The sequence below is a fragment of the Mesoplodon mirus genome (genome assembly GCF_964341445.2).
Source record: "Mesoplodon mirus genome assembly, chromosome: X".
NCBI classification, from domain to species: Eukaryota; Metazoa; Chordata; class Mammalia; order Artiodactyla; family Ziphiidae; genus Mesoplodon; species Mesoplodon mirus.
In genome coordinates this window covers 19,866,013-19,881,582 of record NC_138981.1, presented here as the reverse complement: position 1 = coordinate 19,881,582, position 15,570 = coordinate 19,866,013, and the positions used below count along the sequence as shown (strand labels likewise).

General features: G+C 34.2%; 1 protein-coding gene across 5 annotated transcripts in view; it reads right to left on the bottom strand.

Moving 5' to 3' along the window:
• CNKSR2 (connector enhancer of kinase suppressor of Ras 2) overlaps positions 1-15,570 on the bottom strand; it is a 255,004-nt gene that overhangs the window by 147,683 nt on the left and 91,751 nt on the right. For all 5 annotated transcript variants that reach the window (XM_082610757.1, XM_082610756.1, XM_082610758.1 and 2 more), the window contains exon 5: positions 9,743-9,784. In XM_082610757.1, the coding sequence (XP_082466883.1) occupies positions 9,743-9,784 (42 nt within the window). The remainder of the gene's footprint in view (positions 1-9,742; positions 9,785-15,570) is intronic.

Genomic DNA, 15,570 nt, shown 5'->3' with positions numbered 1-15,570 from the left:
AATTAAAATAGTCTAGAGGACAGAGCATATTTTTATTTTATTGTTTGGTTTATATATTAGTATAATTCAGTATTATAAATCATACAACTCTGTGCCAACTGAGCAGGATATTTGCATCATATTTGGTGAACAAGAGAGGCTTTGTTTTTATAAAATAGTGCAAATTTATTCCATATTAAATAGTGAGAACTCTAAATTATATAAGCCTCATTCAGAAATACAGTATTTTTAGTACTTGCCAGATCTCTGTTGAGCTAGCAATTTTGCATTTCTAATTATAATGGTACCCTAAACCTATACTGTATAGCACAGGAAGCTCCACTCAATGTTCTATTATGACCTAAATGGGAAAAAGGATAAATGTATAACTGAATCACTTTGCTGTATATCTGAAACTAATGCAACCTTGTAAATCAAATATACTGCAACATAAAATAAAAATTTAAAAAAAGACACAGGAGTGAACAATCACAGGTAAATTTCAAAGAGTAAACTTCATAAAGAGAATTTAAATTGATATTAAAAAGTATTAATCTACATACATATTCCCCAACACAGGAAGAATTTCTTGCTCATATGAGTAAAGAGAACTGAATAGAAACAATTTTTTAAACTTAAAAAACTAATACAACAGAATAAAATTTCAACTTTAAACCCATGTAAAAATTATATTTGTACACAGCAAAGATTAAAGAGTTTCAAATAGCTTCAGAAAGCAACTATATTTGCAAATAAATAATAAAGGTCATATGAACTTTGTTCCAACAAGGCCTGGGTAACTCTGCAATCCCTTTAGGTTTCAAACTCTGATGGTGGGGAAGAAAACACAACAAAACAATTAGCAAAATGGAGAGAAATCACCACCACCACTGCTTCATTAAGCCATTCATTCATTCAACAATCACTGAGTATCTGCTCCATGATTCAAATGCCACTGCTATGCTCAAGGATTTCTCAACCTGGGACAGTGTTTCCGGTGATGTATTTGGCTTTGTCCTTAACATCACTGATATTAACCATGCTGTCCTTGTGTTCCTGATCATGGAAAAGAAGCAATAATACTTTAAAATAATAATCATCTAAGAATGATGAAGTCAGTACCAAACAGTGAGAGAACATCAGTCCCAAATGTGCACCTACACTGATGAGCAAGAAGTGGACCCATGACACTTCCAACTTACAACTACTTTCCTGAGACAGCCTGGTCTGAATTAAAGCTGGGACAAGAGCCTCCATTGCTCCTCTGATTTCTGATAGGGAAACAGTCAGCTGGAAACCAGAACTGGATCTGGGAAAATCTCACCCTATTTGCCTGCTCTCTCAGGGCAGGAAGCAGAGCCAGGCAGGCTTGCAGGGAGTCCCCAGACAGATGAGAGGAGTACTCATTCGTGGGCACACTATTTTCCAAGCTCAGGATTAACAAGGGTCTGGACATATTAGTGGCTCGAATAAGATGTAGGTTATTAGGAAGATGATTTAATTTTACTTTAGATTCAAACAGCAAGAGTGAAGCTGTTCATTATGATTAGATGAGCTTCTGGAAAATCCAGGCACTATATATACAGCTTATGGGCAAATAGGAAACAAATAGCAGAGACCTGGGAGCAATGTCTTTACATATAGTAGAGAAATTCAAAGTTGCCATATATGATTTTATGGAGAAAAGAGCTAATTGCATTGTACCAGTTATTCGTTTACTGGTTCTGAGCTCCAAATTCACCCTTCAATGTTTGCTCTATGATGATAGGCAGGTCTCTTCAAGTATTTCTACTTCACAGTAAGGACAATGTTAAGTTTGTGCCAGTAGAGGGTGCTGGAGGGATACTGCAGGGAGAAGGAGGCTTCTCTTCCCTTTGGGCAGTGTTTTGCTTTTTCTTGCTTCTGCTACAATGTCCATCAGTGACACATGTGTGTGGGGACATCCATGATGCCCAGACTATGCAGTCCCTCAGTGACCTCACAGCCTCAGTCTGGGCTCAGTGACCACCATCCTGTGGCCCTCTCAGCCTCATACCCACGACAGCACCCCACTCTCTCTGTGAGCTCTCCTACCAGCATCACTTGCCTGTATCCTCGAAGGTTGTTTCCTGCTTGTCTGGACCAGCTCTGGTTTAGGCAACTCAGTGAAGCCGCAACCTGACTGTTCTAATGATTTCTGACCCTCAGTGTGGCGGAAGGTGTCCACCTCAAGCTGTCCTTCCTTGGGTACTCTCCCCCAGTCCTAGAGCATGCTTTAGAGTCTCTTTACATCTATATCGGTACTCTTCTACCACAGTTTAGTAATTATTTAGATTAAACTTCCCTTGTTTAAGTTACCATGTGATATCCATCTCCAGACTGATTCAATTACCTTTTTGAAGAAATCTTTACATTTACAGTAACAATAACTATAGTTTTAAAAAATCCATAGTGTCTTTGATCACATAAAGAATGGTCTTAGATTAAGATAGTCCTTCAAGTTCTCTCTTTTTTTTTTTTTCTGGTACGCGGGCCTCTCACTGTTGCGGCCTCTCCCGTTGCGGAGCACAGGCTCCGGACGCGCAGGCTCAGTGGCCATGGCTCACGGGCCCAGCCACTCCGCGGCATGTGGGATCCTCCCAGACCGGGGCACGAACCCGTGTCCCCTCATTGGCAGGGGGACTCTCAACCACTGCGCCACCAGGGAAGCCCCAATTTCTCTCTTTTATGTGGTCATACTGTTTTCTACTGATCTTGTGAGTTAGTCACCAAAGATTTATGGCATTTAGACCTTTGAAATCACAGACACTCCAATCCCCCAGCGTAATCAGAAAGGCTAATTTAGTTTGTTCACAGCTAGTAAGTGCCAGAATGGGGTCAGGACACAAAATCTTTTTAACTCTCAAATTGCTGCTCTTTCTATTACATTACTCAGCCTCACTTGACTCAACAACTAAAATGAATACTCTTTGAGAGTGAGGATTGTACACTCAGAGTCAATCTGAATATGAAAGTATTTTACAATGTATAATGTTTTCAGCAAATGTCATATTAGCAAAAACATTCGTAATATACCAACTTACATACTGTCTATCCAAATCACAAAGACACACGAAAAAGACACAGTGAAAACAGATTATTTTGATTTTTTTATGTGTGGTTACATTCCCATTAGTATATACACTTTTTTTTTTTGTCCCATAAAAGACAAACATCTTCTAACTCCATCATATTCTATCTGGATGTCTTCATTCCTGCACAAGACATCAGTTGTGGAGAACTTAATTTACAGTTAAAAAATTTATAAAGCAATAAAGCACCAAACTGCCAAAACCTGAAGATAATCTAATACGACACTCAAGAAATCAATGCCTATTTCAGTAATAGAGTTAGCATGCTTCTTTAGATTGACCACAAAGACAGTGAAGGGGGCCAAAATAGAAGGGTCACATTAACTTTCAAAATAAAGAAGGATCCTAATGCTTTCTATCATAAAACTCAGTATTAGAATTCATGTTTTAATGAGACTGACCATAATTTGTATGTTCAAATGCTACAGTTACAACCAAAATGTCAACCATACAAAAACATTCAGTTTGCAATGGCCCAAGATCACAGCTTTAAGAGAAGAGTCTATAATTGGCAAAGCTGCCATTTCACAGCTTCAGGGACCAACATAAGATTATTTTTATAAAGTAATTAGACCGCCACTGTTTTCCAGAAATCTCTAAAGATAAAATATTAATATGATGACTTTTATTTTATTATGGGGCATGCTGCTGCCCTAGTACTTACATCTGCAAGGTTTTGGGAGATTAGAAGAGGGAAGCTATGCTTACATAAATGATATGATATAGATGGTGGGGCAAAGTCTAAAATGACCTTTTAATTTTCTCCTCCAGGCTCTTCTCTTAACCTAACTGTTGGTTCTATGCGGTTTTAGCCATTTCTAGTCTAGAAAGCGGAGAAAGGAACAATAATCTCAGCCCAAATGGAGCTTAGGAGTAAAGAACGCATACACTTAAAGGAAGGAAAAAAGTACACACAAAATTTTCATGAAATAAAACAAATAGTTAATAAGCCAAAATAAGCCTAATTCATGATCAAACCTAAATAAGTAATGAAAAAAAAATAGCTTGGAGAGAAAAGAGAGGAGAGAGAAGAAAGAGCATTCATGAAAATACCCTGTAAACTGTAAAGTACTATATATATAAGATAGTGTTAACACTAAAATAATAAAATAGGCATTTACTTTATTTATTCCTCTCATTATCTTTATAAAAATGATGAGGGTAAAATGCTAGCACAAAGCAAGTGCCATATACAAGATCACACTGTTGGTTAATGTAAAAGGTGTATTTGAGTTCAGTACAATCTGATTTAAACAATGTGACTTTAATGATCAATGCCTGGCCTGGGATTTCCATGAGCTTATCAAAGCTGACAAGTGTTCGCGGTTCACCAGCGAGAGCAGCAGAGCTGTGACAAGCAGAATAAGTCTGCTAAAGCACAAGGTCTGAAATGGCTTCTCAGGAATGCTTCTCTCTCCAGATTCAAAGATTGTAGTGAAAGGTGGGAGTAAGGGGAAAGTAGGGTACAGAACTGAAGAGAACTCCAGATTCCCTGCATCTGATTTCCTGTATAAAACAAGGATCTGTGCAGAGCAAAACCAGATGGGCTCCAGCACGCCAGGGAACGCGTAATCAGCGACAAAGCCTAACTGAGAGGGAAATATCAAATCAAAAGAGGTGAAATATATTCCTCTTTATCATCAGGTGACAAGCACTCAGATATATAGTACATTGATATCTGCATTTCCTTCTGTCCTTTATGGTCACACTCTGCCATCTGTTCCATTATATTTAATGGCAAATTCCAAGGAAACCCAAGCTTCCCAGTCTCCTTTTATTCATTCTCACGTTTCATATTAATAGACATCTCTGTCTACCACTGAAACCAACCAACCCTCTTTTCTACCCAGCTTTTTGGTCCTCAGAGTCTACTACTTTCTCATAAACAACTCTCTCCAATTTTAAAGATAAAAAAGCTGAACAGGAAATGTAACCTATGGAATGTCCAAGTTTCTTTAGACTATTTCACTATGTAGAGAATAAAACTATCCATTCAAGGCCATCAGGATTATAAACATAATAAATATTTACTTTTATAATGAAAAATTATAAAAGTAACATAAACTAACTGAAGAAACGTGGGAGGACATTTGAAATGAACAAACAAAAAAAATCAGCTATCATCTTACCAAATAAACACAGTAAATATTAATATAGAATATTTTCTTTTTCAATTTTCAATGGTAATTTATTCTGTGTTTATAATGCTTTGAATCTGGTTTTTACTTAACATTATCATTTAGAATGTTTCCATTAATACTGTCACAAAATATTTTTGGTATATTCATAAATTTATTTATGGATAATTTATTCATAAATCATATATTCACTAATACAACTTCAAATAGCATGAATATTTAATCCTGTGAATGCACCATAGTTTACCGAAGCATTAACCTATTATTGCCTATTTTTCATTATTACATATAATTCAGCTATAAACTCTTTCTACAGAAAACGTTATTGCGTTTTAGAATTTATTTTTAGACTAGATTCCCAAGATAGTATAGGAATATGGACTCTGGGGCCAGACCAACTGTGTCACTTGGCAAAAGTCATCTAACCTCTTTATGCCTCTGTTTCCTCATCTGTAAAATGGAGATGATACTAATAGTACCTACCTCATAAGGTTGTTATGAGGACCAAATGAGTTAGTTTATACCAAGCATTTAAAATAGTGTCTAAGGCATATGTTAAACACTACATAAATGTTAGTACAGTATTAATGTTTTTGAGCCTTGAAATTGACTAAAACTTAAAAAGGTTTTATGAACGTACATGCCTAGCAATATGCTGCGTCCATTCTAATTTCATCAGATTCGCACCAGCATTTCAATATTTTTAGTGTGTGTTAGTGTGTGTGTATTTGTACTTATGAATTGATAGGTGAAAATTTGTATTTCATTAGTTTTACAGGAAATCCTTGTTTTCTAAGGATAACTGGAAAGTAATGGTAGTCTTCGTGGTTTAATTTAGAAATACAGAGCTTGTCTCTTTAAAAAATATATAAATTCAATGATATTTGCATTATATTTTTGATTTATCACTAAAAACCCTCATTTAAAAAATAGTAGTTAGAACTCATATACTTGTTTATTCCTCTCCATCTGTTATAGACTCAAAGTTTGTATCCCCCCCCCAAATTCATATGCTGAAACCTAATCCCCAGTGTGATGGTATCTGCAAGTGGAGCCTTTGAGAGGTAATTGGGTCATGAGTTTGGAGCCTTCTTGAATGGGATTAGAGTTGTTATAAAAGAAACCCCACAGAGCTCCCCTTGCATCTTCCACCATGTGAAGACCCTCTATGAATCAGGCGACAGGCCCTCACTAGACACCAAATCTACTGGTGCCCTGATCTTGGATGGCCTAGCCTCCAGAAGAGTGAAAAATGTTTGTTGTTTAAGCCACCCAGTCTATTGTATTTTTGTTAAAGCAGCAGGAACGAACTAACCATCTCATCTGGTTTTGTTGTTCACCTTCAGGCCTTTGCTACCACAACCTTCCTATCCCGGAATTCAACTTTTGTTTCATTTATTTGGTAAACATATTCAAGTATACTTTTCAAAATGGTCCTTTAGTGATCTTGCTGATCTAAAAATATCTTTTTATTGCTTTCACTTATGAATGATAATTTAGTTAGATATAAACAGTTTTGCTTCAAAGGCTTATGGATTTTGTTCCATTGTCTTCTGGCAGTTAGGGTTTCAGAGTAAATATGTGAATACACTCTAAAATTTGTTTCTTTGAAGTCAAAACCTCACATCTCTCTCTTGCCACTGGTTGAATGAATGTAAAGTTGCTTCTTGCCATAGAAATTGTAAAATGTTACAGAAAATATCTTGAAATTGTTCTTTTTTTAAATTGTATAGTTGATTTACAATGATGTTAGTTTCAGGTGTACAGCAAAGTGATTCAGCTATACACACATTTATATCTATTTTTTTTCAGATTCTTTTCCCTTATAGGTTATTACAAAATATTGAGTATAGTTCCCTGTGCTATACAGGAGGTCCTTGTTGGTTATCTATTTTATATACAGTAGTGTGTATATGTTAATCCCAAACTCCTAATTTATCCTTCCCCCCACCTTTCCCCTTTGGTAACCGTAAGTTTGTTTTCTATGTCTGTGGTTCTATTTCTGTTTTGTATATAAGTTCATTTGTGTTGAAGCTGTTATCTTTCCAACACATTTTCTGACTTTGTTGAGTAATCCAAATTTCCCTATTTTTTTCCTAAATTATTCTATTATATCTTTGTTTCCTATTACTTTCTTTCTTAGAAGCTAACAATTAATTGAAGGTGGGTTAACCATAATCTATACTCTATAGCTATTATCTTCTCTCATTTTTTGTCTTTTCATTAATTTACTAAATATCTGAGCATCATTAAAGTTTATCTTGTGTCTCACCATTTCAATTTTCTTCAATATCCAGTCTGCTTTTTGCTGCTTTCAGCATGGTTTAATTTCTTTTTCCATGTTCTGAGTTTTAGAGACTGTTTTCTTAGCCCATATCATGCTCAGTCTATAGTGGCCTTACCTTCTTTATAGTATGGTATTCTATTTTAATAAAACAATGTTCTTTTAGTTCTTACTGAGAACATTAAATAGATGTTCTTAATAAACTTACTTCATGGGGAAAGATTTTCTTCTAATATATGAGAGGATATTTCCTCTTCTCTTTCCCATTCTTTTTCTTTACTCATCTTTAAATAGAGATCTATGTCAGGAAAAGACACACCTCACAACTTTCCTGAGCTATTTCAGTTTGCCCAGGTATTGAAGAATACTCTGATGCCTGTATTGCCTCTGGAATTCCTAGGATAGAGCAGGTTTTCATAAGTGATAAGTTCTGCTTCCTCTTGACAAGTGCCTCCCTTACCCTCCAGACAAAATAAAGATATTGGGTCTGGTCTGAGGCGGTTTATGTTCTAGTGCATATCTCAAGCTACTGTAATCTCTACTAGGTTATATGAGTACACATACTCACCTTACATATTAAGAACAAAGTCTCTTACAAATATTGAATCATTATGTTGTATACCTGGATCTAACATAATTTTATCTCAGTAAATTTTTTTTAATTGTTAAAATTTACCTTAAAAAAGAGCAAAAGCTCAAAAAATGTTAAATCACTTGACTAAGGTCACTGAGATAGAAAGTGATAGAACTAGGATTCAGACACAGATTTTTAAACTCCAAGTGATTTCTTCTATATTACAAGAAACCCAGAAAGAGACTTTTCTGAAAATTTTGTTTTAAAGAAAGTATTCCATTGTAAAGTTAACTATGCTTCAAAAATAAATAGATAAATAAATAAAGTGTCCCAGCATTACATACCAAGTGGAATACTATACTATTTTATTATTTTTAAAAAATAATTCTTACTGTGAGAAAAGTAATACACAAGTATACAACCTTCTAGTGAAAGCTGGGCCATCCTTGCATAAAAAGGCCAGGAAGGGCAGTGGAATAATAACATGAAAATACAAGAGCTTTCTGAGCTGAATTGATTGGTTAATGCCATCCACTGTCTCAATCATTATCAGACAAGATCTTTAAATTCTCACTAGCTGAAATGCAAAATTACCGAAGTAAATATATTGCTTTTATTTCTAAACTTCTTCAATGTTATTTATGTTGTCACTCATCTCTAACAGAGGTGAAGTTATTAGGGCAGATGAGCATCAACCAAGAAATGGATTAACAAAGAAAAGCAGCAGCAAGGGCTTCCCTGGGGGCGCAGTGGTTAAGAATCTGCCTGCCAATGCAGGGGACACGGGTTCAAGCCCTGGTCCAGGAAGATCCCACATGCTGCGGAGCAACTAAGCCTGTGCACCACTACTGAGCCCGTGCTCTAGGGCCTGCGAGCCACAACTACTGAGCCCACATGCCACAACTACTGAAGACCGTGCACCCAGAGCCCGTGCTCCGCAACAAGAGAAGCCACCGCAATGAGAAGCCCATGCACCTCGATGAAGAGTAGCCCCTGCTCGTCACAACTAGAGAAAGCCCGTGTGCAGCAATGAAGACCCAATGCAGCCAAAAGTAAATAAATACAATAAATAAATTTATTAAAAAAAAGAAAACCAGCAAACTTCATTAAGAAGAAAGAAGATGCCTTTCTACAAAGTATAATGTACTCATACTCAGTATTTCTAGTAATAAAATAAAATACATGCAAAGTCATGAATTGATTCAATAAATAAGGCCAAGTTAAAATTTAGAAGGTTGGTGAACACAGAATCAGAGTAAAGGCAGTTTGATTATTTTATGAAGTACTTCATCCAAATGACAACAGAGGTAAATTATCTCTGTTATACAACCAAATACTTTTCTCTGATCTCTTTTTGTCACAGGTCAAGAGTGAAAAATTCTTATTTCAAATTTCCTTTTCTCTAGATTCTTTATTTTATTGCATTTAAACCTTGCTACATACTACAATCTTAAAGTACTGTGTCATATTTTTCTATTAAGTTACAATAGAATGGTTATAACTAATATAACCTGTTATGTTTTGACTTTTTTGTACTTTTCCTATAAAATACACAGGGCTCACTTTTTTATAGGCTGTAGCTTTTTACTTAATAGCCAGTTAAACAAAGGAATACATATTTTGTAATGAAGGTGAAAATAAATCCAAGTATACTTACCACATGAAGAATTTTATTCTCTGTTTCATATACAGTACAATCCTAAAAATAAGAAACATATACATTAATTTTAAAAAATCAAGCATTCCTTTTAACTAATATATTCACATTGGTTAGCTCTGATGGTCAGTTACAGGGATATTTTAATTTTTGCTTAACTGTGTTTTCTAATTTTACTAATTTTAAACACACATAATAAAGGACAATATACATTGAATAGATATAAAAACAAATACTGGAAAAATTACTATAATCATTTCCTGTCTAAACTTTTACATGTGATAAATGTATTTTGTTGAAATATTTCCAACATTTCAAATACTGATTTATTATAGATTGGAACGTTAAGAAAAACACTAGTACTTATTTCAATAGTCATATCAAAAATCTCAAAAATACTTTATTGCAATATATTAAATACACTTTTATTATGCACTTAAAATTGATATATGCTACTAATGAATATCAAGTTTATAGTTCTTGCCTAAATTTGAGTTCCTGAAATTACAAAAAAATTATTTTTAAAAATTCACCATTGTCTTTTTATCTGCAATTGCTAGACTTACAATAAGCAGTAATATAGCAAAATGATCTTTGCTTAGAAACTTCGTGTTTCTATGGTTCAGTTTACTCAAGGAATTTATAAAATGGGCACGATATTATAAGTAAACCAATAAGGATGTGTGAGAATCAAATGAGGAAATGAAATAAATGGCTTAGCACTATCTGGCATACAGTAAATGATAAATACATTTTAAGTATGAATTATTGTTGCTCTGTATCATTTAAAAATTTTAAATTAATTACTTTTATGTTAAAATATAAAGTTAACTAATTATTATTTGGCTATCTAACTTTGAAAAAAATATCCATATTCCACAATACTGCATATTTCGAGGAATGAGAATCCATGTCATTTTTACCCCTGAATTTAATTTTGACACAAAGGAATCTTACTCAACATAGCTTTTGGTAATGCCACTTCACCACAATACCTTGTCAGAAGAAGTACATATTCTTATTGGGCCAAAATTTTTCAAGTTAAATTTGGCCTAATTCATTTCACAAACTAATAGAAATACTTAAGGATTGGGCCTTGCCATTCTGTGCCAGAGGAGAAGTTTGTTACAAACACCATCATATCTGTGTCTATATACTCATATAAAGTCAACTCTTAATAATTAACTATGAATTATGTGTACAGAGGAGCCAAGGTGTAGATAAAACATTTATATTTGGAAAGTGCATTTGTACTTACATCTGAATTTGGAAGAGTCCAATTTTACAGAATTAACTTCAAACACAATTACACTGGGAAGAGACGATTTGGGAAAAGCTGGGAAGTTGCCCAGTTTCCCCATGCTGCCTCTACAGCTAGCTTCAGCTGTAATGGATGCAAGTTTCATTAATTACCTACCTTCCTAGAATCAGAGGATATGATTAAATGTTCAAACTCCAAAGGGATTCTTCTCAAGGAAAAAGGTAAATATGATCTAAATGAATATTCTGCTAGTGATAGAATAATCACACAGAGTAACTATTTCAAGTCTCCTTAAAATATACTCTACTTGTACCTCCCTATTATGATATAAGAAAAAGAACTGTTAACCAAAATCTTATACTATTTTCAGTAATCATATTGTTGGTAGTAGTGTTGTTATTCTGTTATTGTTTTGTTGAAACTGTTGTGTGTGTTTTATAGGATGAAGCAGTTGAACAGTTATATGACAGTATCATTCTATCACTCTTGGTGACATTGGTAAGTAATTTTAGCATGGGAGAAAGCAGATACATATATAAGCAGTTAAGTAAAAACCTTAGAGTCTCTTGATGTATTATGTATGTATGTATGTATGTATGTATGATTCTCTTAGCTCTGTCCACTGAAAAAGCATAGAAACAATGACCAATTTAGTAATAAATGAATTCCCCACAATTGGTGGTCTTCAAACACCATTTCCCAAGCCTTCTTGAAAAATGGCTAATACCAGATCTGGGATAGGAACTGTACAAGAGGAGCATGGATTATATTGTGACACAAGATAGAAAGAAGCTATTAAAGACTATGAGTATTGTGTCAGTAGGACTCAGAAGCCAACATGAAGAGATTCTCACTGGCCAGAGATGGAGCAATTTGAGCATCTAAAAGGATAACTGTAATGGATGGAAACAGTAAATATTACTAAATATTAAGTATATTAATATGTTTGAAGCTAAATTTTAAATATACTAAATGTATCTAAATATATTTAGTAACAGTTTAATAATATTGAATATATTAAACCAATTGGATAATGTATAATAAATGTACTTTTCCTCTTGATTCAGCAAATATTAATCACCTGTGTTAAGGATGTAAGGATGACTAAAACATGGCTTAGAGGAGTGCAGTTTAAGGAGATAGGCATTCACACAAATAAGTTAAAATATGTAGAATTCTACAGTCTCCATGCAGTTTTAAGTTTCAATAACTTTAGAAGTATAAATGCCATGAAGTTACACAAATCAACATATGAAAGGTCAATTATTTAAAATTTAAAAATATTAATATATTTCTTATTAAAATTCAACAAAACCACTGTGTTGGGCTATACATTGTGCAAGTCAAATTTCAAACTTTGTAAAAACTTTCATCAGCTGCTCCTCCTCAGTGACTAAAAGGATTACATTTGTGATCCTGGCCTTAATATTATTCAAAGAAATGAAGTACTGATGCATACTTGACAATTTTGAGATGACCCCACAAAATAAAGTCTAAGGGAGCTACATCAGGTGACTAAGGTGGCCGAGTATTTCCATGGGTCTAAAAAACTGTCACACACAAATATTAAAATTAAAAACTTACCATTTGAAATAAAACTAAATGATTGTAAAAGAAATGGAAATAATTAAAATTCAAATGATGTTTGTACCATATTTATATATGTGAAGTTATTAAAGCTTAAATATGCACTAAGACTTTTGGGACACCAATAATTACTATAATAAAGGCAGGATCATGGGGCTGGGGAAGCAGAGGAGGAAACAACTTTAACTTTGCCTTAAAAAAAATCAGGACAGGTGGCTTTTAATTGGGTCTTAGAAAAAGTAGGTCTTTTAGGCAAAGAAAATAAAGGCATTACTGCAAAAGCAATGAAAGTACACCCAAACACAGTTAAGCTACTGCAGTGATTTTTCAGATTTTACTTCTGTATACATGTGAGAATCACTTGGGCAGTGGGTTAAAATGCTGATCCCCAGGTCCATCCCCAGAAATAGAGATTCAGTAGATCCAGAGTACAGGTCCTCAAGATGATTTTGATAAAGATAATATTTTGAGAAACATGTATTCTATTTTATAGGATATCATGTTATAGAAGAATACCAAACCAAATCAAACCAAAAATGATCAAATATATAGAGTCCATAAAACAGTAAACTGCTTTAAAAAACAGTATCTGCTAGCTCACTCTAAACAGTTCTCAGCTTCTCAGAGCTTTGTGTTTTGGTTACACGTTCCCCCAATTTATTGATTGGTTTTTCTTTTTTCCTGCTAGTAAACTTATTTCTCTTTAAATAGCTTACTACTTTGAATACTGCTTCTACTTGTCTGTATCTCTACCTTCTTTCAGCCAGAATGCCTCTTCATTATTGAAAACCAAAGGCTTTCACAAAGGTTGAGACACAGCAAAAACAACAATAAAGCAGAACAACACAAAAAGCACATATTAACCTGCTGCTTTATATTAGGGAGAAGAATAGAAACTAAATGACTATGTGCTATTTAGTTAAGCTATAATTTCTTGGAGTTCATTTTATCGTGCTAAATATTTATACAGCCTTAGGTACTTTGAGGGAGTCATCTTATCAGTAAGTTATTTTATTTCCATCAAATTGTGATTTTAAAGTATTTGCTTCTGAAGTGTTGGTTTTGTTACAACTTAGGGCCAAATCTTTTCCCAAAAGGTCATACCCCCAAGTTTAAAAAATAAAATTGCACTGCATATGGAGAAATCTCCATTTTATGAACTTATTCATACTATGGAAAGGTACACCTCTGACGTTCTAGTTATTTTTAGGTTAGGATTAAATTTAGATTTTTAAAATTGGATTTAGAGCTATGCCACCATATACTCCCAGGAATTTTCTTCAGTAGCTCATGCTGTCTTTTACTGTACATGCAAAATAACACTTGCATTTATTTCTTCTTTATCCTTTTTACATATAATGCTTATACAAACCATGTGATGCACATTTAAATGCCCTAAATTCCTAATATGACAATATTCATAAAAAAGAGGAGTGTTTCTTCAATTTTGATCCCTTTTTTTCTTAGCAAAATAAGATCATCCACACAGGATCATAATCAGTTACCCTTTCTGTGAAACAATGATCCAGTTGCTATACTGAGCAGAATACATAAAAAAATTCCATCATATATTTTACCATAAATGTTGAATACTTTGTCACCTGGGGATTAGGATGCTCAGTACAAGTAATATTTCTCATCAACCGTGTATTATAGATAGTCACAAGAACAGTACATAAGTTATTAATATTGAATACATAAAGAGAGAGTGAAGAGAAATAGTGTATGTCTCTAATGTTATATACTATTCCATGGAACTTTATAACTATAAATGCTATAAATTTTCATCTGTATCTTTTTAGAACATATATTATAGTACATTTATACAAATAATATAAAAAATATTGCTTTGCTTACAAGTAATATTTAAATAATCCATCTATGCAATCCTTTGATAATGGTACTTGCATAATGAATACTTCACATATTCTATTATTAACGTATCAAAATTTCTTCATATGCTGCTTCAGTGATTAATTCATGTAATGAGTTAGTGTTATACTCTTATTCATTCATTCATTCACTCAAGTCACAATACCATTCACCAAAAAGTTTTTTTTTTTTTTTTTTTTTTTGGCATCTTCTAAATGCAATTCACTGTCAGGGACTATTGGGTGATCAAAGATAAATTAAACTGGGTCCTTGGCCATTATTTCATTATTTAGTAGAGAAGTAGGTGAAACTATTCAAATAATAATACGAGTTAAACAAGATAAATGCTAACAGAAGATCCCCCCAAAAAGGAGATAAATCCTTACTTGTTAACTCTGGAATGACCTTCTGGAGGAGATATTTTAGCTGGCCTTAAATAGCTTTTAAATCTGGAAATTGGGGGTTCATGAGGAAAGATCGTTCCAAATTATGTGAACACACTGAACAAAGGCACAATCAGGAGTAAGCAAAGCAATTTGGCTGGAGTGTAAGGTATGTGGGGTGAGTGCAGTGAGAAAGAAGAAAGTTTAGAAAAAAATGTCATATTGTGGAGAGCTACTAATGATAGGCTGGAGGAATTTTGTTGTTTTAAAGGGAATAAAAGCTTTATTTTTGTATAACAATCTATTTTGAAGACCCATTCTATTAGGGTAGCAAAGACTTAACTCAGTCGATTGACAACTTCTTGTGACTTTCATTTGGGCGAGGTTGAAGTCAGGGTAGCTTACCTAGTGCCATGGTTGGTGTTAAACAACAATGTGAATGATAAACGTGTGTGTATGTGTTTGTGTGTGTGTGTGTGTGTGTGTGCGCTGGGGGGATACAGGGGTGAGGTGGGGTGGCGTGGGAGCAGAGTTCAAACTCTCTGGTCTAGCTTAACAACTCAAATAGACATCTCTTGCTCCTTTTCTCATAGTTCCTTTCCTCTTGTTCCTTTCCTTTAGTTACAGGAGTAACTTTGGTGCCAGGTCTCAGATGGAAGAGACCTGGAAAGTTGTGTACCTTTCTAGACGTACCAAGTAGACATTTCAACTCTAGGGAGGATGAA